Source organism: Scleropages formosus, chromosome 10 (genome assembly GCF_900964775.1).
Source record: "Scleropages formosus chromosome 10, fSclFor1.1, whole genome shotgun sequence".
Taxonomy (NCBI): Eukaryota; Metazoa; Chordata; class Actinopteri; order Osteoglossiformes; family Osteoglossidae; genus Scleropages; species Scleropages formosus.
Window position 1 is genome coordinate 148,324 of NC_041815.1, and position 26,748 is coordinate 175,071.

At 43.7% G+C, this 26,748-nt stretch overlaps 1 protein-coding gene across 5 annotated transcripts; it reads right to left on the bottom strand.

Annotated features, from left to right (window-relative positions):
* Positions 1–89: 89 nt before the first annotated feature.
* On the bottom strand, positions 90–26,184 carry agfg1a (ArfGAP with FG repeats 1a). 5 transcript variants are annotated; one of them, XM_018732114.2, is made up of 13 exons: positions 25,780–26,184; positions 17,594–17,687; positions 12,056–12,171; positions 11,798–11,960; positions 11,363–11,528; positions 10,250–10,360; positions 7,583–7,792; positions 6,715–6,892; positions 6,466–6,542; positions 6,070–6,174; positions 2,901–3,053; positions 2,688–2,776; positions 90–1,120 (listed from the first exon to the last, which is right to left on the bottom strand). In XM_018732114.2, exons 1-13 carry the CDS (start codon positions 25,944–25,946, stop codon positions 1,061–1,063), a joined length of 1,689 nt encoding a protein of 562 aa, XP_018587630.1. In that variant the 5' UTR covers positions 25,947–26,184; the 3' UTR covers positions 90–1,060. The 5 variants fall into 5 exon arrangements, with proteins under 5 accessions (XP_018587630.1, XP_018587629.1, XP_018587631.1 ...); XM_018732113.2 differs by having other exon boundaries at positions 2,688–2,782; XM_018732115.2 differs by lacking the exon at positions 10,250–10,360 and having other exon boundaries at positions 2,688–2,782.
* Positions 26,185–26,748: the final 564 nt, after the last annotated feature.

A 26,748-nucleotide genomic window follows, 5' to 3' on the forward strand; every position in this document is an offset into this window, starting at 1 on the left:
CCCACAATACCGCGAGCAGTGTGGATGAAACTTCTGATGGAAGGCAAAGGAGCACTGCCCTCGCGTGGAAACCAGCGGACGCAAATATAAAACATGATTTGATTTGACTTTATTATCATTAACTAATTACAAGGCAGATGAAAATGCAGTTACAACAGAACTAGAAATATATTTCAAATTCTGCGAGGCTGTTCATCCTCCTGTTGGCATCACTCCTCAGGTCTAAACTCGTTTCCCCCCACCCCAAAATGTGCAGGGTGATCACGGTTGAGTAGAAGCTCTTTATAAACCCTTGTTTTTCTTTTTTCCCTTTTTTTACAAAATGTTTCAACACGTGAAAATGAATTGTACAGAAATACTAAAGAATGAATCATTTAGTTAAAATCCATTTTAATATATATATACACATTAACTTAAATGCTTTAACACCCAACATAAGTGGTCTTAGTCTGTAATGTTGACTGAGCACCTGAGGAGCTGGACAGGTGAGCGTGAAAGTAGGAACCATGTGAGCCCTGCCACCTATCTAGAGCTGGGGCCCTCAGGGCACATAAAGAAGTTTTTCCTTTTTTGAATGTAATAGAACTTCTTCCTCCTCTTAGCAATATATAGCTAGTGATACTTAAGTTTTTGATTTTCATTATTCACAAATAAAGTAACTCTGCAGCCCATTGCCAATTTCCCTGTTACATACACGTTAGATACAAATACTGATATGCACAAAGAGCTAATTTTCTAAGAAAAATATGTACAGAATTGCAGCATAAATGAATGGGGTATTTGCAATAACTTAGTATCAGCCAGTTTTAATATACAATCGGCTCTGTGGGTGTCAGGCCAGTTCACAGGTTAAATACAAGTTGTGGAGAGACCACCCTTCTGCACGTCGTTACCTTGTTTTACTTGTCTTTCCATTGATGTCATCAGCGCTGTCACTTTTAAAACTCAATACAAAATAGCAGTTTTAGAAACTTGTGTTTTAAAGCTACTTGTGAAACCAAACAGTGCAAGAGGTGTGTGGGGAACTTGTCACCTCCGAGTGGCAACCGAGGAAAGTGCGCTATAAGAAAGGATTTGTGGAGGAGCCACCTGTGGGGAACTGTCCTGCCGAGGCTCCAGCCTGCAATGGACAGAGAACAGAGTTTATTCAAACTAAGTGAGAAAACTACTAACACAAACACAGCAAACACCAAAGTGTCAGGATACACACAAGAATAGAACACACACTTCCCCAGCATGACTGCACTTGCACAAGTGATTTCTTCTGATTGTATAAATTACTATATTGAGTACAATCTTTCAATTGGAAAATATTTCATAGAAATATATGTAGCACAGCTTGTTCTCAGAATACAGGTAACCATTAGTGAAATTCACTTAAATTTGTTTAAAATATAGGTATAGGGGTGCGGTGGCGCAGTGGGTTGGACCACAGTCCTGCTCTCCGGTGAGTCTGGGGTTCGAGTCCCGCTTGGGGTGCCTTGCGACAGACTGGCGTCCCGTCCTGGGTGTGTCCCCTCCCCCTCCGGCCTTACGCCCTGTGTTACCGGGTAGGCTCCGGTTCCCCGTGACCCCGTATGGGACAAGCGGTTCTGAAAATGTGTGTATGTGTGTTTAAAAATATACTCAGATCTCCATTTTATTAATTCATGCTTAGATTTACATGCCATATATTCATTTTACATATTCTGTGAATTCAGACACACTGGTGAAAATGTTTCAGAATTATTTCTGTGTTACTGCTACCGCAATTAAGAAACGCACTCAAAACCCCACTCGGGTAGCTCTTCATCCATGTTTCTTTTGAATTGTCTACAACTAGAAGATAAGTACACTGTTCATCACACCACAGGGTCAATTTGTTCTGTGAAATCAACCCTTCGACAAATTCCTTCTGTTTGTGAGGTCTAATTAGCATCATTTCTTGGGGGAGGGGTATCCATCCCCAGATTAAATTCAGAAACTCAAAATGGCAAGCTATAAAATGTCTCAATGCATTACAAAGACTAAATGCATTTTTATAAAATTAGTACCAAAAATTATTTGTAGATGGTCTTATAGTGTATTTTCATTAATACATTATCAATAACTGCTGGTTCAGCAGTGGGTTGCAGAGGTCCAGAATCTAGCCAGAAAGCATAGGGTGTGAGACATGGTACACCCTGGATTAAGGCATGTTGATAATTTGGCTCACAGATGTTTATGATGGACAAGAATGCCGTTCACAAGGTCACTGCCTACGTCTTTCAGAGAGCAATGCATGCAGACACTATGCTGTCAAAGGCTGGATTTTTCACTCTTAAGTGATCTTGTAGTGAAAAGAGTAAGGATTCACTGATGGAAGCCTGAGGCTATTCATGCTATAAAAGCTGTTTAAATTTCAGTTAGTAGTTACATGCTTAGTTTCTCTTCTGAAAGTTAGTACTAAGTGGGAGCAGGTGGTGTAGTGGTTGGACCTGCTGCCGGTTAAAGAGCTATTACAGGTATTTCCTTTAAATAAGGTCGACAATATATGAATGAACTGGGAAATCTAAAACTGCATACAGTTTTCTGTATGCATTTCTTTTGTCCAATGGGTGTATGGAAAATGAACTGTAGTCAGAGCAAGAAGAGTGAGAAATGAAGAGGAAGGAAAGGAAAGATGGGTGGCCATCACCACAACTACCTACAAAGGTAAAGCCATTTACCAGAAAGGGGTTACTAGACACTCCAGGTCCTGACATCGCTTGACCAAAGGGGGTCCCTACGGGCTTGGCCTGTCCGAAAGCTGGGAACCCTGCACCTGGCAACAAATGGCTACAGTGAAACAGTGCATGCACAACGGCTGCCCTTCAAGACCCCCTACACATTTATATGTGGGGGTGGAACACACACACACACACACACACACACACACACACCGTTGGGCTGCTGGGGGTAAGCTGAAGGCTGGGGGAAGGGCGCCTGTCCAGGGAAGGGCTGCTGGAAGGTCCCGCTGAAGCTGGTGGGGAGGTTGTAGGCAGTAGCATTCCCAAATCCAGCTGGCATGCTCATGGAGCCCGTGCCGAATGAGGCTGCAACACAGCGGGGAGAGGAGTTACGGTGCTAGCACTGACACAGGGTTCCACACACTGCTGTACACACACCTCAAGCTGCTAGAAACACTCAACACAATACACATTTCACATACTGTAGACCTGAAATATTCTACCCAGCACCATATCAAACATGAGTACACGCGCACACACACAGCAGAGCCTACAGAAAACAGTTATGTCTTACTAGAACACAGTTCACAGAGCCCGACAACACCTCGCACAACTAAGAATCACACAACTAAGACACATGTACATAGAAAAACAGTCTATAAACCCAGGCTGTGCGAGTTGTAGTGAGCAGAAGTGTTGCTGACATCAGTAATTAACCATCCAGCCGTAATCCTGATAGTGAGAAGTGAAACCAAGTGACGTAAGATAAAACTCAATTGACTGTCCTTCTAGGCCCCATAAAATCCTACAATCCAGCACAAGCGGCCCACATAGTTCCTGCAGTCCCTGTACACTTGGTTCTAGGGCAGCACTTGCATTCTACAGCCAATCAATGCAGCACTAGTATTGTGAGGGACGCAGATCCTCCTTAACAAAATGTACAGCGATATGATCTCCAAGGGCGTTGCCAGCTGCTTGCGGACATCTTACACAGCAGACTATGAGAGACTGCTAAGCTGGTGAGGAAAAGCAGGCAGTGCAATGCAGGGCACCACACGTGCACCACAATGACAGGAAGCAAAGTTTTTTATTTTTATTTTTTTTAAAAAAAAGGTGGGGGGGGGGGGGGGGGGATTACTGTTGCTTTCCTATGTAAATACTTGTGTTCTGGACACAAGGTAAATTTTCCTTTCTCAACAGCACTCGTGTGTTTACCACATTTGCCAGAGTTATCTTTAAACAGACCACTGTGTTAAGAGTAACAAACCCTTCTTCACAGCTGCCTCCAGCACTGGAACAGGAACAAGTATGCAAAGTGTGAGGATGTGGTCAGCTGCATACAGGGACAGGAGTATGTTTAAGAACCTCCACATCTTCCGCATGAAGCACAGCTTTGTGCCTTGTTAATACTAACATGCAGGGGGAGGACTGCACAAATTGCTTTTTCAAATTTTTACATTTAAATAACGTGTAAAGGACAATAGATCTAAATTTTGTATATAGTTTCTAACATTCTTATTTCTAAGCTTTAGTAATTGCAATATACTTGCATTCCTTCTACATATACATGTGCCAGCTTTCATCTCGATGTAAAACTTGTCTCGAGATATTAGGTTCATAATCGCACCAAATCTGAGGTGAGGTGACATGTCTCAGATCAAGCCAGCAGAACAGGTAACAGTGGCAGCACATGAACACACAAACAGTTCTGCAAACAGGCTGAGAATGACTGGACGAGATACCGTCACACAGAATTTTACATAAACCACAAAAAAATCTGTTATTTGTTCAGATTCCGCTATCACAAAAACCCTCCTGATCAAGGTATTTACCCTGAATTGCTCTTGTAAAATACCTCCGCTCTGTGGATTATTGTGGCATTGGGTGGTAAATCACTGTATCATCAGCTCGTTGTTACCTTGGGCGCACTTCTTTGTGTTGTATAACCTACCCCCCTGTAAGTGTTACGGACATGGGTGTCACCGTAAAGGAGGAACTATAGCGTAAGTGCAAATTTGGACGTTTTGAAGTGTACGGAGTGTGGCAAGCAGGGAAAAAACTTGCAATAACTATGATGTACTATACAAAGTGCTGTAGAACAAGCTGCATCACAGTCGATGTTATCATTACTGCCAAACTATGCCCACTGGGATTTCTAATAGACATGTTGGTGTGAGGAAGCGTAGCTGGTAGCACAGGTGCCTCAGAAGGCCTGGGCTATTCTGGCATAGGTTTACTGTTTAGTCTGTGGAGTTTCCATGTTCTCCCTGTGTTTGCATGGCTTTCCTCCCACAGTCCAAAGACATGTGTTTTAGGTGGACTGGTCACTAATTTCCACATTGTGTGTGTGGCCACCGGGCAAAGCACTGGCTGTTGTCTGGGGTATAGCTGAGTACCCTGTGTTCTGGGATACATTCTGATCCACCACCATCCTGCCTTAGGAAAGGAGCTGTGAATAATGGATGAGTAATGAAAAGATGAGTATATTCTGAGTAGTTTTTATATCTTTACAGAAACATATGGAAAGTTAGGTATAAAGCAGGGCTGTGTGTAAAAGTGTTGGATCAGTAAGCTCATGTTAGCTACATCAAAAGGATCAGAAATCAAGAGGTCAGAACACACTCCACTTGCAGTACAGGAAATGGGAGGTCAGAGATGAGGTCTATAAGCACTGCAACACCAAGCCACAAGGAGCCAGAGCAGGGAGATATGGGGATCAGGGAGCCAACCTACCAAAGTGGGCCTGAGGAAAGGCCTGCCCGTGCAGGGTCCCATAAAGGCCTTGGCCAGCATAACAAGAACAACCAGACAGAGCTGTCAGTCTCTCTCTCTCTCACACACACACACACACACACACACACACACACACACCTTGATTCGCAGTCCACAATTAAAATTGACCATGATCGTATTCCCCCCCGGGATTAAGTGCCAGTTGCAAGTGTGTCAGAAATTATGTAACACAAAGCTTTATTCCTGCCTTCATCAAACTACTAATCCAGTAAGCTGTCCTGGTTATTGGTCAGCTACAAAAAAAGAAAAAAAAAAAAAAAAAAAACACCACTAACAGTAGCCTGTCTACATGCTCCAATGCTTTGTGTCTATCTTAAACCATGAGAAGCACTTATGGAGCATGTGCCAACCCAGCAAACCCACTGTTCAGCAGTTCACAGAACAGGTCATATGGATAAATGCTGAGGCTGGTACCACTAAAAGAGCTGCGGTTGCTCCAGTATCATCCCTTTTTCCACTGTCCCTATGATCCATTCATTTTAGTGAGCCCACCCTGAACCTCAGAATCCCGCTACACACACACACACACACACACACACACACACACACACACACACACACACACACACCCCCCCCCCACCAACTCCACCTGCTGCAGCCACAGCTGCTGCTCTCCCGTTGGTCTGGAACGGATTGGTTGGGGCAGTCGCCGGGGCAACAGCAGCCGCAACAAAGGGGTTTGTCGATGGAGCCACTTAAAAAGGAGGGAAAAGCAAACATTATGTTATGCAACAAAATGAGGCAGAACGGCTGCCTTCACACCCAAAGGCTGCCGGTTCAAATCCCATCTACTGCTGATAGTGCCCGTGAGCAAGGTGTTTACCCCAAATTGCTTGGGCAAAAGTTACCCACCTGTCTGAACAGGTAAGAACCCTACCATTGTACATTTCATTGGAGAAAGTGACGGTCAAATGAATAAATGTAAATGTCAACTCGGGAAAGAACAGCTGCCCAAAGAGGTTATATACTGCAGTGTTTTCCTCACCTCCAAATCCTTGGGGCATGCTGGGTATCACTTGCTGCACCTGGGCTGGTGTGGCACCCGCCACTGTGCCAAACACACTGTTATAACAAACACAATGCACACACTTGAGATAAGATTAACTGTATTCAAATGAAGAAACTTTGGAGAAAGAGATAAAAGTGAAGTTACTGCTCAGCTGTATCCTGTCCCTCTCCAACATGCAAAGGAGAGCAAACAGTGGACACAAGAGAGTAATGAAGGGTCTCTCACCCTGTGGTGGAGCTGCTTGTGCTGTACACGCTGCTAGTGGGCGCCGAGGAGCTGAAGACATTGTCCAGCTCGGCCAGCGCAGCATAGCGGTCTCCCCCATGCCCAGCAGGCTGGGACTGGGTTGACACCACCCCCGCCGATGCTGGGGCAGAACTTGCCCCGCTAAGAATACCTGTCCCTGGCATGACATGGAAGAGAGACTGGATGAGAGCATGCAGCCTCTCCATAGAGTGGCCCCAGTCCACCATCACCTACCTAACAGACACCTTCAGCAGCAGCCGGCTCACCCAGTCCCAGAGAGATACCTTTAGAGAGCATCAAACTGTCACACCAAGTCCCCGCCCTGGCACGAGAAGCTAAGTGTATCGCTCTGGGAGACACAGTGTAACCATGGCTGTGCTGCCAAGAGAATCTAACAACTACAAAGGCACAAAAGGCAAATTAGGCAGACATAGCTGTGCTGATAAACACCAGGCTCATTTAACAAAAGTACATAAAAGACAGCCCCGATACAGGCAGTACTGAATCTGTGTGTGAGCGTGAGAGAGCATGTGTGTGTCTGTATGATGACTGTAAGGCTCTGCTTCCAGTCATTTTAAACAAACGGGACTCAAAAGAGAAGCCTCGTGGAAGGTGTCCTACATGAACAAGTTCTCTGGATCTTTCAAGCTTTATCTTGTCCCAGGAAAATGAACACCAACCCCACCTATTCACCACCCCTTGCTGACATAACCCGCAGGCTCGCTCTTGTCTCCTGAGCTGAAGTGACTCAAAGAGAGGGTCACTGTGCTCAGGAGAACATTTGAGCGCCCCCAGCAGGGCACACATCTTTAATTCTGCAAAACAAGGAGGGCTGCAGGAAAGTTACCTTGCTCAGGTTTGGCAGAGCTAAAGATGTTATCCAGGTCAGCCAGAGCTGCGTATCTATCAGCTGGGACGCTAGTGCTGTCTACAGTCGCTTTGGGACCTCCTGTGGAGTTACTCTGGGAGGAACTGAAGGATCCAAAGTCAGCGCTACAGGATTTGGGGAAGTTGTCAAAATTTGCAAAACTGGCATTAGCTAATCCAGAGCTGCTACCTGTATGGGGGAAGAGAAATGACAGGTATCAGTGCGGAGGCTTGAGGGGCACTCGCCGGGCTCTACTCTGCTCCACCGTGTTGCGTTCTGCCGCTGGCTTTTGCGGCACCCCCACACGCTCAAGGCGGCGGCAGCAGCAGCAGCGGCGGCAGTAGCAGCAGCAGGTCCGCGAGCAACGCAGCGCAGTACCGCGCCACATGTCCACACACCAAAGCCATCTCTATGTGGAGCAGCACTATGCAGTCGCTGTACCACGACAGAGAGCAGCGCTGTGGAAGCTGCTCCACGTTAAATATAGAGCAGCACTGAAGAAGCTATAGCATGATAAATATAGAGCAGCACAGTTGAAAGCTGTATCATGTTAAATACAGAGCATTACTGACAGTCATCCAGCATGGATCAAAGGAAAATATAGTGCGATGGTAGGAAACCAGAATGAAGAAACCAGCCTTACGATTATGGAAGTGACGCGAGGAATAAAAACCATGTCTGACATGAAAATCGTAGAGCAGTAAATAGGAAGTTCACTTTGCTAAATATACAGCAGTATTGTGGGGGTGCATGAAAGAGAAAAATAAGTAGCACAATTGTCCCTTGTTAAATACAAACCCACAGTGCACAACAGTCGAAACACAGTGAAGCATGGTATAGAGCAGCTGTGCTGCACAACTCCCAAAAAAGAGAGAAGCACGGTCAGACTGAGGAAAAAGGCCTGTCCCAAGGTGACAGAATGTAGGACACATGATGTCACTTTGTGTTTGGGGGAGCGGCGCCGTACTGAGCTCTTTAACTGAGAACACAGAGGCACTGCCGTTGACCAGAGAGCCAAAACAGCGCACCTCTTTCTCAACCTGACCGCGATGCTGAACCTGGTCATCCCACCGATTCACAGCATACCGACATCCATACGGAGGAAGTTCAGAGGAAACGGGGAGCTGGTCAGATCTGACACACCATGGGAGGGTGCAGAGTCATTTCCCACTAGACTGAGGGAATGAACATCAGTGGAAGGCAGGAATTTCTGCCACTAATTTTGACTCCAAGAATATCTTTATCTGACCAGAAAGGGGCAGATTTTCCATTTTTAAATTAAAAAAATATGCATAATATACAAAGTGGGAGGTATGAAACCTTTGTACCACATGAGGGCATCAATGTACCTCTTTGGTTCTTAGTGAAAATACTACAATTGATATTTTTTCAGCTTTAACAACTGATTCTTTCTACCCAAAAACAAAACTATACAGCAAATGTTCATTCCTTCAATACTCATCCAGAGCATAGCAGAGCAGAAGACAAACTGCAATAATGGGGTGAACAATATCTTCAAGTTCAGTGCTAAAGCAACATATTTTTGTTTAACAGAATGCAAAAATAGCATCTCTGTGGGGGCGACAGATGCTACAGTTTTGAAAGGAAAGCCATTTTACACATTTACCGCTCACCCTTAATGGACTTGGATGTTAGAGTACTAAACATTTCTTTCAACTCTGTTCAGGGCCTACCCATACCCCACAACACAGGGCTCTCAGCTGTCTGTTGGTACTTTTCAGGTCACCAAAGGCGGCGCAGCAACACAGACCCACATATGGACCCCAGAGAGCAACACAGAAACACGAGCACAGAGGCAGGAATGGAGGGCAGACAGGAGAGCGGAGGCCAGCATGGGCCCAGCAGACTTACTGTGTGTGGCCAGGGGCGGCAGAGCAGCGGCAAACTCACCCACACTGCGGCTGGATGAGAGTGCAGTGAAAACTGGCAGCCAACAGGAGGGATGTGAAATTAACCAAGGACAGAAAGGAAACCAGAAAAAGAACACAAAAGTGTGAAGTAAAGTTAAAGACAGAAAAAACAGCAAATGGAAACAAAAGCTCAGGCCAAGCAGTGATCCGAGAATTCGGCAAAAAACAGAACAAAGGGCTGTTCCAGGCCAACGCGGGCCATGGGCCGGTGCCTCCACAACGAGAGCACACACAGCACTAATAAATGGCTAAAATGGCCATTCTTTCAGGAGACTAGGAGGCTAACTAGGAGGGCACTGTTAGCATGAACAGCCTTTCTGAAACAAAACTGTCTCCAACAGAAAGCAAAGTTGAGCAGCGCGGCAGCTACTGACCATCCCTGCAGGAATGGACAAAGAGATGGCGGACACAGGGAAAGGCCAGTCGGGGAGGAGCCTCAGGTGTTCAACACAACAGTGAAAATGAAGCATGGACACAAAGTGAGGGAAACAAATGAAGGGACACAAAGCCCAGCACCTTCCACGAAAAAAAAGCAGCCTTCTGAGTTTGTACCTGAGCGCAGAAAACAGGGCTTTAAAGGCAGGCTACTTGCACCCATGTTTTTGCCTGGATGCCTTTGTCAACAGACACACTTGTGTAAGCATGACTGCTGTGTGTCTGCACATGGGCAGAGGTGCAGGTGTGCAGGTTGCCAGCGGGCTGCAGGTGGCGCTACCTGCGTGTGAGGCCTGGAAAGTAGCCTGTTGTGTGGAGGGGAACTGAGCCGCTGGGCCGGCATTTCCAAACGCGTCAAAGTTTGCAAATTCAGCATTAGCAGCAGTCTGCGCTGCAGGGTGGCGGGAGACAAAAAAAACAAAAATGATGGTTACACCAATACAAGAAGGCTCAACTTAAATGACCATAACCAAGGGACAGAAGATGTACAAAGGCATGCAGTTGCACTGGCGGGGGGTTTCCTCCCTGGCCGCTCTCAGCTCCCACCCACAGCAGTGTGGCTTAGGCCTCTGTCTCAGCCCCACTTCTCACATCTTAACACAACACTTCATTCTGCTCCTGTGTATGTATCTGTGTATGTGTGTCTGTGTGTGTGTAAAAGTCTTTCAGACTCACTTCTCTCCATCTTTTAAGTGCCCCACGAACACGTACCCATTTATGTTTAATCATTTTAATAAAATAATTTGTTTACTAATGGAAAAGCCCATATGCAGCTACTGATGTGTAATGTGCACTCGTTTACACCGTGGTATGTGACAGATCAGCTGTACTCAAGAATCACGTGTCTGCTTCCAAATCTTTCCTCCCATTGATGTAATGCACGCACTCTGTGCTGTTCTCAGATGTATGATGCATTGGAGAGAAGTGTCTGGTAAACAAATGTAAAAAAGTGCGCATGCTTTATCGCAGACCTCTGACGGCTTGCTTTGTTTGGCACTTTGAGCATCTTCTCACCAGCAAAAACAATTCTCAAATAAATCAACAACGCAAGTTTTATAAAAATGTACTAAAAATCTGATAAATGAAAAGGGAATATTGTTGAGGTGGTATGTCAAATGAGTTCTTTGTACGTCAGTCTCAACAAAAATCTTTGTGCGCATAAAAGGAATTTAACTCAACTGTGAGGTTAGCGTTTCACTACATTTCACTCTCTTACATCACCTCTACACTAAGGCCTACTAGGGGCAAGGTTCCTGAGCTCTGTGATTGCTGCACACACAAACAGGTACACACACACACACAGGAGGTGAGAAGCACCTCATCGCTAAGGTACAAAGGATCTTTAGAGGCCAACAGTCCATTCTGAGACACTGCCTGACTCGGTCGTCCTTACCTGGATGGCTGTTGAAATGTGCAAAATTGGCAAAGTTGGCCGAGGCAGCAGTTTGAGTGGGTGGAGCGGCAAAGATGTCTCCGCCCAGGTCAGTGAGGAGGTCAAACTTCTTCTCCTGGAACTGCTGACCCATCTGCTGTTGCTGTGTACGGCCTACCACGGGGGACTGCGAGGGAGCAAAGAGAGGCGCCTCACAGAAGCAGAACTCCAGCTATGAATGCCCAACGAGATTTAATTACCGGATTTTAAACAACTAATTTGCCAAGTCAGCACGATACACAAAAAGTAACCCCTTGCTATGCGGCATCTAAAAACCGACTGATCACAGAAGAGGTCAGGATTATCCCAGCTCTGGGCCACCACAACAAACGTCATTCCACAGAATGGAATCAGGTCGCACAGGCATTGATGTGTTTGCTTGAAAGCGGTGCTCACCTGACTAGGTGTGGTCTTGTTGAGGTGCAGGGTGGGGGCAGAGTCCCCAAGCAGAGACTTGAGCGGACGGACCTCAGGGGTGCTGCTGGTGCTGCTGGCTGAGGAACCAGAGATGGAGGCGTGCACGGAGGCCACCACCTTGGCCTGATCGGGGGGAACAAACCTGTGGAGGGTGATGGCGGAGGACCTCCAGGTCAGGTAAAGGAGAACAGAGCACACGGGTGCGTGCAGACGTGCGAAAGGCACGATAGTGCTTACCATCTTTTCTTCTCATATTTTTCTTGGAGGAACTCTTTGACTTTTTGTGGTTCACGGAAGTCTGGAACTGCAGAGGTCCTGTCGTCGTAGAGGCCCAGCCATATCTGCTTACACACCTACGAAAGAGGGGGAGCTCACTGCCCTCGCTGAAACCTAGTTCATTAAGAGGTTTACCAGATTCTAAATTAAAATACACTGAGTCCGTTTTATTGATCGCTGTCTTTGGTGGCCAGAAACTTAATTTTACGGACCCTCTTTCTAAGTGCGCCAAAGGGTTTTGCCTGTCCCACGCCCACAGAGGTGGAGGGAAGGGAAACGCCACATTGTGGAACATTCCAGCACATTCCGAGATTCAGAGACAATGTGAAAGATAGCCCTTTCCATACTATACAGGAAAGAATCATCTCCTAGTATGAGTAAATACACAGGAAGCTGAGGAATACACAAACACTGCTGGGACAGCGAGCCCGTAATGCAGTCTCTGCTCTCGCTTCATCTCGGCTATCAAAACATCAGTCCAGTTAGCTTTCACTTGGAAAGTAAGGTCTGCTCTATATTTCCAGCCCCGCCTTATGTAAAATTCTGCAATTTGAACTTCACATAAAAGATAATGCACAGGCTCGTGAAAGGCAAATTTTCATCTGGTAATGTAATTCCTTGTATTCCAATCTATTCACTATCTTCAACCGAAAAACTGCACAAATGAATGCAGGATAACTATTTTGAAAGAAACGCACAAGTTTTCCCACATACATGGACATGAGTGTAACAAAACAGCTTATGAGGTATTGTTACAATACCGTGTCCTGAGAAACATAATTACATAAATGAAAAATTAAACTATGCTCAAATGCAAAGTGTAAACTGATTAGCCTAAAAAAAAAAAAACAACAGCAAGTCTATGTGCTCACTTACTCGGCCAGACAAGCCTCAGTACACTTGTAACTACAAAAACTAAAGCCTGAAATATGTTCGTGTTAAAAATTACAATTTATGAAACTAAGGAGAGTGTTTAGCTTAACTGGGGGTGAAAAAAATTAAGGTTACAAAATAACAAAATTTTTCATGTGGTCTCTTGCAGGGAACCAGTCAGACTGGGTGGGTTTGCATTCCTTTGCATAGTCAAACACGCTGCGTCCCATCACAGGTCGGACGCAGAGGTCACACAGTGCAGCACTCAGACACGTACGATTACTAAAATTGCAGTTCTCTGCAAGTAAAACAGACTAAAACAAACCATAAGTATCATTTGATCAATCAGTCTTTGAGGATAAGAAACGAGAAGAAAGAAATCCAGGCCATGATATTAAAAAGGAGTTACATGATGATCGTTTGGTAACCATGACAACAGCTCCTGCTAAATAGCTCCTGGCAAACTGTGCTCCCCAGTCATCTGCAGACGCTGGCCAAGACCAGTCAATTAACATTCACACTCAATGAGATCAGCAAAAACAATTAACCCTTTTACACACGATGCATATAATTATCAGCTGCCCTCCATCGATAGCTCTTTGGAAGCATTTTTTGTTTAAGCCAATAAAACAGGTTGAATATGTAACAACATTTCAATTATACATGTATAACTACAACTATATAGACTAAACTGGAGAGGAATGGGATGAAGAAGAGTGAACTGGATTTTCTTATTTGAGGTGTGTCACAATACTGTATGTCTGCAACAGCTTGGGTTCCATACATAATTTCATCTGGCATTTTCAGTTAGTAGCAGGGACTTCTATCAGGACAGTTCAAAATAAGCCATGCGCCCTTTTTTATTAATTTACACATCTCATGTTAATGTTCATTTGGTTCATTGTAGTATCAGAAGTACTAACTGCCAATCACTGTTTATCCAAATTCATCTCCATGGTTTCCGTTCTATATACAGGTTCTGCATCGCTTGCATCCTTCTGCTTGTCTCCATGTTTCAGCCTGCAGATTGCTACACGTTTCTACTGCCTACGAATTCAAGATGTATTTACAAATGTGTCAAAAATAAAAATGAAATATAATTCATAAATCCCTGCAACTCATTTAACAATGGCAGGTTAAGTGGAAGGATTTTTTTGTTTTTAACTTCACTGGTCCTTTAAATGACAGGCTGGTTTATATGCATTTCTCTGCAGCAAAGTGAAAACTCAGACTGTCCAAAACCTTGACAGTTTCATCCAGTCAAAAAAGGTAAACAATCACTCTTTCTTTAAACCAAAGGATACAGGTCTAAACACTATTTGTCGTCTTGCCCTATGACGAACGCTGCAATTGTTCCTTTGACGCGAGGGAGATAACTGTGTTAAGCATGAGTTAAAACACAGTCTCCAGTCTGCTCAAAAAGTAACCCACCAATAAGGAATCAGACCCTGCCTTGGGGTGTGCGCATGTGGGGAATATTGTGCGACCTCAAAATTAAATATTAACAAAAGAGTTAAGTTGAAAAGATGAAAGTGTAACTCGCCTCGACTCCTTTTCACCTTTGGACCCTGAGGCATTTCGATTAGATGCATATAGCTTTTCCCCTTTAGCATTCTGAGCTGTTAAATTTCAATTTTTAATTATTTCAACATGTTTACATTTGTATCAAAACTAGTATTTTCAGTCCTGCTATAATTTTGTATGGTAAAGGACTGCGCAAAATAGTTGCCATGCCGACTTCTGCACAGCACCCTGGTGTCCACTGGGATTGATGAGGCAGCACAGGTTCTAAAGGGAGTGGGTCAATGACCAATATGCCACTTCATTTAGCATCTATTTATTGCATTCTAAGCACAAATGGTGAGAATTACACAAACCATTACAGAAATCAAACACTTAATTTGTTAAAAAATATTCACTTAAAAACAGCAAGACACTACTTTGCACCTAATCAACAGCTCATCCAGTTAGGTCTATGAAACGGAACAAAAATCCAATAAACATTTCATTTCCTTATGAGGCATCGATCTCTTAAAAAACTACTGCATATTTAAGACAAACATTTTAAACAAAAGTAAATTAGAGTACTTTTAATAGACGATACAGGAATTGGAGTATCCAAATTAACATGTTTACATTATCACCTTTGTTTACACACATACACATGCTATGTGTCGTGTATATTGTGAACCAAGAACAGCATCTTGTCTGCGAGTGCTGATGATTTCACTGAAGCTACAATGTCATTGTGCTCAAAATCCATGGAGAGGACATGTCTTTCAGCACCGATCTCACAGCACTTCCATGAACGTTTTGCCATTTGTGTCTGTTTTTGTCATCTTTGGACACTGCAAGCGGGTCCCCTATAGTACAGCACGTCTTCTCTCAAACCTTGTTCACCTGCTTTCAATAGAGGCCCCTTAGGTTAGCTGGAGGCTAAACATCTTAGAGGAACAAATGTTTTGAGACAAAAAACCCCCGGAAAATGAGTTGATACTTAAATTGCTGGAAACCTTTTGCTCAGCTACTCATACTCTTGCTAACCCTGCTCAGCTGTTACGGCACAAGAATTAACAAAGGAGTTTTCTGATTTACACCATGTTCTCAGACAGAAGAAATCAGTTCAGTGCAAAAAAAAAAAAAAAAAGAAAAAAAAAACTCACTTACCTGTCGGGACACTTCTTCAGCCAGCACAATGCCAATTCTCAATATAATTCTCAGCATAAAAATCATGATAATGCAAACATCAAGACTGCATCTAAACTCATCTCTTTTTTAGAAATAATATTCTCAGAAAATTAGGACAAAAAAAAGCATCTCGAGAAGAATGAGAAAAATGGTCTATCAAAGGAAAACATCAATTCCTGACCAGTTCAAATTCAAAATACATAAATTAAAAAAATATTTGACAATTACGTACAGCCAAATTAAAGTATTTCAGAGGCATAATACTGGTGTGTAAAGTGCATGAAAATTATAACATATATGATGCAAAGTTAATTCTTTGTGCCTCTATTATGACAGAGTACCCAAAGGAACACCCATGTATCGCTGCCAACCCCTGAGAAAAAAGACGTAGAGCAGGCCAGGAGAAGAGCCTCCCTTTTCATGCAGAAAGGTCTTTGAGATGAACAGGCAGAGGAGACTGCGGCGGCGACAGCAGTGCTCTGTCTGTCGGAAGCACAAACCTCATTAAGCAATAATCAATGCAAGTGCACATACGCACTGCTCTGCAGAAAGACAAGCAAAGTCACTGTACGTTTGCACCCTGAAGCATCTCCACCGAACCATTTTAGTCCAGTAAATGGTGCAACCAACTGCGAGTGCTGCAGCTGCCACCAGTAACCCACATGTTGGTGACCTGTGAAAATGCACCACTGTCCTCCTGTCTTCTTCCGCAAACAGCTATCAACACGTTGCTGAGCTGTTATTACGCCAATGACGGTTGGTTTCATTGTAAAACATACAATACATCTTGGGACATAAAAATGTGCCATACAAATTGATGAAATTACAGAACAATACTTATTTCTCCATATAATACTATTTTCAAACAGAAGATTTATGCAAATTATAGGTTATACAGCTCTTTTTGTTGCTAGCTGATTCATAGATGCAATTTACATTTACATTTATTCAATTAGCTGACACTTTTCTCCAAAGCGACTTACAGTTTTAAGGTTACAATTATTTATCCATTTATACAGCTGTGTAATTTAAGGCAAGTACCTTGCTCAAGGGTACTACAGCTGGAGGTGGGAATTGAACTGCGATCTTTGGGTCCTGACTTAATAGCTCTTACCACTACACTACCAGCTGTCCCCAATTGTCCCATTGTGATGCAACTCAGAATTTTCTTTTTAAAATGAATAGAAAATATTGTTCTATAAATACACTTTACTGTAAGAAATGCACTGTATATGCACAGTTGTGCCCAAAGCAAACAGCCTGAATGCAATCTTCAAAGATCCAAACTTTCAGCAGTGACACCTGAACACAAAAAAATGACTGCCTTCTGATGAGCCTCAGACAGATCTTACAAAATGTAAAGAAACACAAAATCCCACCTGTGAAGACCCCACACTGCACTGGCTTGTCTCGCTCTCTTACACACCTATACGTATACCCACCTTTAAATAAAACCACCACTTTATATACAAACATACACAAAACACCTAACACAGACCTACTTTTAGAAACTATCCAACATGGCACCTATAGAGCCGCAAGAGCAGGGCAGGAGACTGAGTTGAGAGTGCAAGTATCTCCATGACACTGACAGCAGCAATGGTTTGGGAAATTAAATATTCCCAGAATGTCTGGAAATCTTAGCTAGGCAGTTCACTGTGGAGTTAGCGGAGAAGCTGTTACACAGAGTAACCACACCCACACAAAAAAAAAGGTAAGGCGTGCAGATTTAGGGAGTGACCTGTGAACATGGACGGTTTCACGAGATCCTGCACAAGCATGTAGAAGAGACAGAACAGGATGGGGACTCAGTGGTGGAGGGGCAGGTAAAGGACAAGATACACGGAGCATTCCAGAAAGTGCCGGGTTCTGCACGTGCCACTGCAGTTTGAAGTGATGCCAGTCACATCAACATAAGTGACCTATCCCAACGCTTACCTCATTGCCATGTTTCTGAAGGAACTCAATTTCTTGCTGCGTGAAGGTTGTCATGGAAATGGACTTCACCCTGTGGGGAGGGTTTAGTCCTCGTCTTACGGGGGAGGAGGGGGAGAGAAAGAGAGAGAAATTAATACATCACTACTAAAAATCAACACACACACCTAATACAACCCATACGAGTTTACACACTCATTTTGCCACACTGGTGTATTTCAACAGACAAAAAAAAATACTGTGACGGGGAACAGTTCCCCACATTGTTATTTGAGTTTTTGTCACACTAAAGTTTGTGAGAGATTCCTTCTGTGGGGAATGCCATCTACACACAACAGACATACTAACCCTTATCATAACTTGGTAAAATGAGTGCATGAAAACAGCATATAAATAAAATATTTCTCCTTCCTTCCTAATTACCATTCTCACATTACACGAAAGCCGAGACCTCACAACTAAATTATTTACTGGTTGCAGTGAAGTCCTGTGTATGCTCAACAAGTCCTGCTAACAGAGGACCACCAGGATACACATCACATGAAAGAACACACATGTGCACACAATCACACAAATCTATAACATACTACATGAATATGCTGGATGCTCAATTTAAAGACACCGGGGACTGGAAATCCATTTGTAACAGGTGTTGTAAATGTCCCATTTTGCAGCTAAAAATTTTAGTATCACAGATGCCCCACAATGTGTTCACTGGTCAGATTCTGGAAAAATCCTTAGATCCTTAGTATTAAGCTTTAACACAAAGTTGTCTTTTTATGAGATCTACATTTTTTTAAATTTAGCAAAAATAAGAAAACATAATCCATCCCAGAAACTGACAGCTTAATCCCATACATTTCTACACTGTGAGATTCGTGAGTTTCAGCTTTCTTCATTAGGTACACAATAAAAAAAATTAACAATACAGACGTCCCTTGATTTATTTACAGCTTAGGGTGTTAAAGTGTCATACAGCTATAATAAATAAAAAAAAAATACTTTCAAATTTCACTCTGAACTTCAAACTACATTTATTTCTAATTTCAAATTAGTTATCTCAAACTGCTATTTAAAGCAGACTGATTCAACCTAGACACATAAGCAGTGTTCACCTCTTTCCCGTTGACCACAGACACACACAGTCCCACATTATTACACAGACTTGGTGCATTTTACTGCCAACCATTGACTAGGCCTGGAAATACAGCTCATTTCAACGGCACAACAGAAGGAAGTTTCAGTGAAAGGACAAGTGAAGAAAATTCAACTAAAAAGAAGTAAATAATCTGGAAAAGGTATCTTACACGGTATTCATAACATGATGCGCCAGTGTATACATTTTGCCAATACGCATGCTCTGATGACCTGCAGGTTCAATTCTCAACTTCATCCGTATTACCCTTGAGTCAGGTACTTACCATGAATTGCTCCAGTAAAATGACCCGGCCGTATAAATGGTTAAATAATTGTAAGTCGCTTTGAAGAAAAAAGTGTCAGCTAAATTTAAATGGGAAAGAGGTTGACATGAACATTTCTAAATAACTCTAGGACATTATGAAATCTTGCAGACGTCATATATTGCTTCCTGTTTTCACAAAGGGTGCGTGAGTCAGCGCAACCGTGGAAGCTATGCCTGCAGAACTTTGGACAAAGATGTTCCTGGGCTAATACTGAAGAACAAGAGGAGCCATGCAAAGATGCCCTTGTGACGCTCCATGGTATGTGTCATGGAAGTGGATATTCGGTAATGAAGGTATTGTGTACGGACAGACCAAGTTCTCCTCTAGAAGGAAGGGGAAACGGAAAAGTGAAAGATCAGGCCCCATGCTATCAGCACATTACTTCAGGCCCGAGACAAACTGTTGGTGATGTGATTAAACTGGTTTGTAGGTCGCTACCAAAACCATTTGCACTCCCAGACTCCAAGACAAACTAGTTTGCAGCACTTCGACTCCCCCCCTGCAGCTAAGTGCTACAGGAAACTCAGTTTGACCACTTGTAAAGTCCTATTGTGTTTACTGCAAATTGAGCGAGGAGAAACACCGGCACAAGTGGCAGAAACTCACCTCAGGGGAGCTCTGAACTCACCTCCCACTACCGCAAGAAATTTGTTTATTCTAGGAATACCAACCTCCTAGACTTTTACAAGCTGGGCCTCACTCTGCACTGTTCAGCATGTAGGAGCACAACATGGAAGCAGATCAAGAGCCTTCAGTAACTGCCACGCAGTACAAGGTAAACATAGTGCCTTCAAACACAGCCATTTCTGGTCATGCAACAGAAAGAGAAGGTTACAGGTTACAGACTCACAAAGGTCACAGTTCACAGCCATGATATCCACAAACTAGATGAATGCGGGATAAAGGTGATTCTTAATCACCCCTCCACTGGGGAAAGTTCATGCTGAAAGACACAGTATGTGCTTTTAAAACCTCTTCCATAATCTGGATACAGGTACAGATCCAATCACTGAATACCAATGCACCCAAAACCAAGAGTGACCCTGCATTAACCATCTAGACACCCTCACCTTTTCTACCTGGCAAGAGTCTGCATTGGAGTTCAAATTGAAGGCTACCCAGTTTTACCCAAACACCTCTTTCATCTAACAGTAACTTTTAAATTGCTCAGTAGCCAACTCAACAATGATGGTCTTCAAAACAAGTAGCAAAAGTACATTCTTGAAAGACCACAAGAGAACAAATTCTTAACTTGACCCCGAGAACCAATCCTATTTGCCACTAACAATTTGAAATGTACAAAGTTCTGCAATGTGTAAATGTTCAAGTGAAAACAGCAACCAAGAACTAACATTTTGCATCACAATATTCCAGACGAAAGATATAAACTACAAGTTTTGCAAGTGACCACAAAGTAAACGGGGAAAAAAATCTAAATCGGGAGCAAAGGTGTGGCTGCAAATCGTACTAGTATGACCAATAGGGTTAAAATAATAAGCAGCACCAAAGCATACTCTCTACCCAGAAACATGTGTCAGACACACCAACTGAGGCTCAGTGAATACAGGTAAACACCTACAATACAGTGTACTTTCTGTGAGACACATTCATCATTTCAGCTCATTACCTCATCTAATAGGTCATTTCAATTCATTTCAACTTAAATACCAACTGATTAATGATGGCAGACTAAATTAGGGGTGTTGCATTTTTGACAAACAGGTTAATTATCAAATGCATTAATTTTTTCCAGTTCTAAAGAGTGGAAAATATTTTTCAAAATGTTGCTTCTATGTGCTGCAACTAACCTCATTGTGCTGGTGCTTTTAAACATGAAAAGGGTAGTTTCCATCATAACCGAACACAAATGCTAACTCTGGAGCTGAAAGTTAAAGGTCGGCTGGGGTTGAAAAAATTCATAAAACAATTCTGACTAATCTGGTAAAAAGACAGTTAATATATGCACCACGATGAATTTGACACAATCAGCAAATGTACAATGCTAAACTACAGTAAAATGGCTTCAAAAACAAATTCCTCTGAGAATGAGGAATATTTTATTCATGAAGCCATCTGTCTAATTTTCACTCCTATTTGATGTACTATTAAAAATAATCAATAAGATGCATTCATTTTACATTTACCAAGTGAAGAAGTGGGCTAATTCATGTGTCAAACAGACACCTACAACTTCTCGTCAAGGATCGGCTCTTAACACTGAAGGGAAATGCTGGAACTACGCAAAATTCATACTCAATCATACTGAAAAACTGTATGACTACCAGTAATTCATAGATAGCCATCAGTGAAAAGAAACCATGTACTGAGGCTTTCATAGGTGAAAAGGATGCTTTTCAATACTTTTAACAAGCACCATCACACAAGGTCAAACAGCCACAGCTGCATCTACAAGCAAAAAGGAGTCATACTTCGCTACATCAGCCCTCCTATTTCCAAAGCCATTCAAACCATTTTACAAATATTTTTTTATTCACAAAACAATAATCTGCACAAAATTAAAACCTAAAATAAACACACCAGCCAGTGGGAGGCATCTGTATAAAGGTTCAAGAGATATATGTCAGAAAAAGTACAGGTTGTGACCTCTTTAGGTCTGAGATGAGGCTCTCAGCCACGACTTGGGGTCTTCATCAAACTGCCTTATTGGGGGACTACAGAACAGTCCTCCACAAAATCTAGCAATATGTAGATCACCCATCCTCTCAAGTCACCATCCATCCATCCACACACACACACACACTCAACTGCACCAAATTCAACTATGACTGGCAATAAACGAATACCAGCTTGTCCAATAGTTCACGTAAACATCAGTAACCAGGTCAAAAGGCTTCGACATGACTGAACCATAATGTACAAATCTGATACGCCTTAAAACTTTAATTTCTATAAATCAGTGCACATCCAAATAGTAACACTGACGATAAGTGTATACGTCATGCCACAACTGAAGTTCCAAAACTTATACCTATAAACTGAAATTCCACTATTTTCCTGGAAACACTTCCTTTCAAAAGTTACACAGCGTAAACTTTGTAGAACAGTATTACTGCAGGAGAAACAAATCACGCAAGGAAAGGCAAAACTCTGCAAGCAGTGTCAACAGGTTGGCAGAATTTGGACATGGGTTTGAATCTTGCTCAGCCTATATGGAGTTTGCATATCCCTCCCAGAGCCCACAGATATGCATTTCAACTGAACTGGTAACTAAGCTGCCTTCAGTAGCAATCAGTGTTCCTTGTGATACATCGGCATTCCATCTAGGTATACCCTGCCTTGTACCGTATTCTTCCGGAACAGGATCTGGATGAATCGCTGTTGACCGTAGATGGATGGAATGTTGTTTAAAATTACAGCTGCTAGTGTGGTGGTTAGAACAGCTGCCCAAGGTTGCAGGTTTGAGTCTCACTTCCAGCTGTAGTACCTTTGAGTAAGGTACTTACCCTGAATTGCTCCAGTGAAATGACCCAGCTGTGTAAATGTGTAAAAAAAAACTGTAGGGAGATTAATATTCTAAGTCACTTTGGGGAAAGTGTCAGCTAAATGAATAAATGTACACGTAAAATTAAAACTGGCAAAGAAATACTTCATCACAGGAAATCGACTAGCTGCACATGCCTCCTGTAATTACAGTTAGGACAGCAGAGGATGCAAGCCAAACTGTGTTCATTCAGCTATTAAAAAGTGTTAGTTGCCCCCCTCCCAAATATTCCCATTAGAGTGCTTTTCATTAAGTTATTGAACATAGTTTGATTCTTATTACGCACCTGGAAATACATTTTGCTGCTTTGGTCAACACCAGAAAATCCCTCCAAAAATATACTGCAAAACAACTGAACTATTATTAATTATTGCTAAACTTTTATTTAATCATGAAAATGTAGGTGTGTCTTGCACAAATGTATTGCAAGTGGCCCCCATTAACACTCCTATGCTGGAAAAGGTGATAGTAAAATGTCTGTGACTAACATGACTAAACAATCGCACCATGAACCTGAAATGTAACGTGAACACGCCCATATTAGTTCTTAACGGTTTGTGTGAACTTACAAAATGCCCCATTTACCCCAACAGAGTGAAAGTGTTCCCATTTCCAGAGCAGAGAAAGCCCTGCCCTGCCAGAGCACTCCATATGGCAGAGCTTTTAAAAGAACGTTATTATTCTTCACGGTAAAGTTAAATACATCTACACCTTAGGGAAATTCTAAACAAAATCCCAACTGTGGCTTTAAAAAGTGGCAAGGCCAGTCATTTCTCTCTCCTAAGAGGAACTCAAAGATAACACGCACTGCACAACTGGACAGACAGAAGAACCCCCCCCTCCCAATGGGTACAGTGCAAGTGTTGGTGCAATAATGGCGTTCCAGTGAAACAGAGCAACCCAACAATCCCCACTGCTAATGACTTAGTGTTTGATCACAGAGGCCTAAAGTGGTTAGAAAGCAGCAGAGAGATGGCATGCCCCTTCTTTAACCATCAAAAATTAATCTGTGATAGACTGTTCAGTTGCCCTCTAATGACGGGAATAGCAGGCGGCCTGGGATCACTGGCTGACTGCGACAAACCGTCCCTCGTACTCCAAGCGCCAAGGAAACGCAGCGCAGCTCTTTCGCTCATAGTCCAGCGCTACTTCCACATCCCCCGAGGAAGCACATGCTGTGGCCAGAATTCGACAGCATATGTCAAGACACAGCAAAGCGCACGGTGTTGCCTGGGGGCAGGGAAACACCGTTTAGGGTGGTGCACTGAACCAATGTCTCGACAAGATAAAGACATGAGGCACTCTGTTACAAACTGCACATGATAATCCCCCAACCCTAAGTCATGTTCCAAACACACAGCGACTGTAAAAACTAAAGTGGTGTACGCTCGAGAAAGGAAGAATTTCGCTGCAGTGCAACACAAGGGCTGACATCTAACTGGATGCAAAGTGTCCATAAAGCTTAAATGAATAAATCATTCTCTGTTGCTATAGCCTGGCAGCCCATCTACAATGAATCTCACCTACATCCTGTGGTTTCTGGGTTAGGCTACGAAACACCACTACTCTCACTTTGACAAGTGCTTAATGAAAACGGAGAGAGGGATGAATAACATACATTAAAACAAATATATCAACACTCTGTATGACAGCTATCATTTATATGACATATTTTGATTGCTTTTGTCTAGACACGTGTCTCAAAGCAAATCGGAAATGAATGCCACCACAACTGCATGATATAAATAGGGAAATTAGAAGAAAATAGAGGTAGCACGTAGCACTTGACCTACAAACACATGGAACTAAGGACACGTTTCATGGTTTTAAACACAGGAGCCCAGTACAAATAGAGGGGCAAACGTGCACAAACTGTTCTTGAACACGTGCTCAGGTTCCATAAGGAACGCCCCTGCGAGCTGCCTGTGTGAACGCTGTCCGTCTCTCTCTGCTCACCGTCCACATCATCTTCAATCTCAGCCGTGTCATTTGTGACGGCTGGCAGAAAAACCAGAAAGAGAATTAATCCCAAATCCCAAATCCCTCCCTGGACAGAGCGACGCAGGATTACAGAGCAAAGACCCATCCCAGGCACATGAGTCACCTCATCACACAGCGCCCTCACCTTTGAACATTACACCGGCCCACTTTACTGTGCATTTCTCCTTTTCCGGATCCATCGTTTGGCCTGCCAATGATGGTACACATTTATCGTTGCCTCACTTAAAGCCCCATGATCCTCAGCAGCATCCCTGTCACACAGCACGTCAACACTGACATTTATCTGATGCTCTTCTCCAAGACACTTAGTTATTTACCCCTGATTTATACAGCTGAGTTTTTTTTCTTCTTTTTTTTTTTTTTAACAGCAGCAATTTTGGCAAGTATCTTCACAGAACTACAGAGATGGGATTCGATCCTGCAAAGGCAGCAGTTCTAGCCACTGAACACAACGGAGTGGGGGGTTCGAATGCCACTCCGTACCTTCATTTCAGTTCAGCTACTCCTGGATTGCCGCAGACTCGGACTGCAGTAAAATGACTCTGCTGTATGTTCACATAAACTGGCACACGTGTGGCGTCGCCGTCGGTCGGGGATTTTGAAGCTTCAGCGAAGCGTTGTAATTCTGTAAATTTAACGATTCATGAGAAAAAGCTACATACCGAGGCACCGACGGCGCGTAGCAGCAGTTGTAGTTGTATCGCGGCCCGGGGGCCCCGGCCTTACGCACACAGGCTGAGCGTCTCCCGGTACCTGCTACTACTGGCTAGCGGACGCTGGCAGCCGCTGGCAGCGCGGCTGCGATAGGTGTTCCGGAAGCAGCTAGCTAGTAGCTAAGTGGCTAAGGCAGGCAGGGAGGGAGGAAAGAGAGGAAGAGGGTGTGCGCGCGCGAGCCCGTTACTAGCGGTGCGGCCGGAGCGGAGGAGCGGGGGCCGCAACAGTAAGCGGATCCACAGCTGAGGCTCCAACGAGAAAAAAAGAAGGGCAGCAGCCAGGTAGCGACCTCCCCAACCACCGGACACTCATCATGATCATCCCCACTCACTCCACCCCCACCCACAACCACAACCCACCCCGCCCTGCAGAGAACTGCGGACAATACGGAGAGAGAGGCGGTTAGGTGCCCAGCAGCGGCCATGCCGGCCCATGGCACCGCGGGACGGGGACAAGAAGAAGAAGAGAAGAGAGCGCCTGGCTGGGTTGCGCGCCGTACTTATACTTACAAAATGCCCGAGCAGGAGGTGCACACGAAGGAGCCCACCGTCATGTTGGCGTAGGTCGGGCCGCGCTGGTCGCAGTCGAAGCACTTTCTGTTGGGCGGCAGGCTCGTCATTTCCCGCAGCATCTTCAGGTGCTTCTCCTCCTGTTTTCTCTTCGCGTTCGCCGCCATTGCCGGGGCCGGGACTGTAGGAGAGAGCCTAACAAGCACCGCGGACGGAAGGGGTGGGGGATGAAAAATCCCAGCAGCTTCGAGTGACGGATTCCGAACGCCGAGAAGGGACGGAGGAAGAGACGGAGCGGAGCGAGGCAGCTGGATGAGAAGTAAGTCTAACCGGAACTGACAGTGGTTTCCAGTTTCCACGAACAACGAGTCGCACCGAGGCGGGCAAGAGGGGAGACGTGCGAGGGAGCGCGAGTCCGCTGCTCTCGGGCACCGAACAGCGCCACCCAGCGGCGCCGCACAATGTGCGCGTTTTAATTGTACTAATTTCTTTTAATTTATACCGTATATAAAAACCCCCAGCAATATAGCGACACAAAAGCCAGGGAATAACAGTTTAGTAAAAACACCGAAAGTTTACAAAGTGTCATAGCTGAGTTGTTTTGAGTGCAGTCTCTAGTAGTAATAATAGTGTACAGTTTGACTTCATTTGAAACGTCGCACAGCTCAGTTTCTTCTTAGCGAATTTGCATGAATTTGGCTAAAAATACAGTTAGATTAATGTAGTAAATTTGCTTTTTGTCCTCCTGGCAGCTGTCAAAAAAAGCCAGACAGCACATTTTCCCCACAATAATAAGAATGTTTTTTTTTGATAATGAATATTTATATTTAATGAAGTTTAGCGCTTTTTGTCAAGTGCGTCAGTATATGAGCGATGCTGCAAAGTGTAAAACATTTTCAAAGTGCTCTTCACAAAAAATACTCTCTTTCTATCCATGCCTTTCTTCAGTTTCTGAAGGTAAAGGCTTGT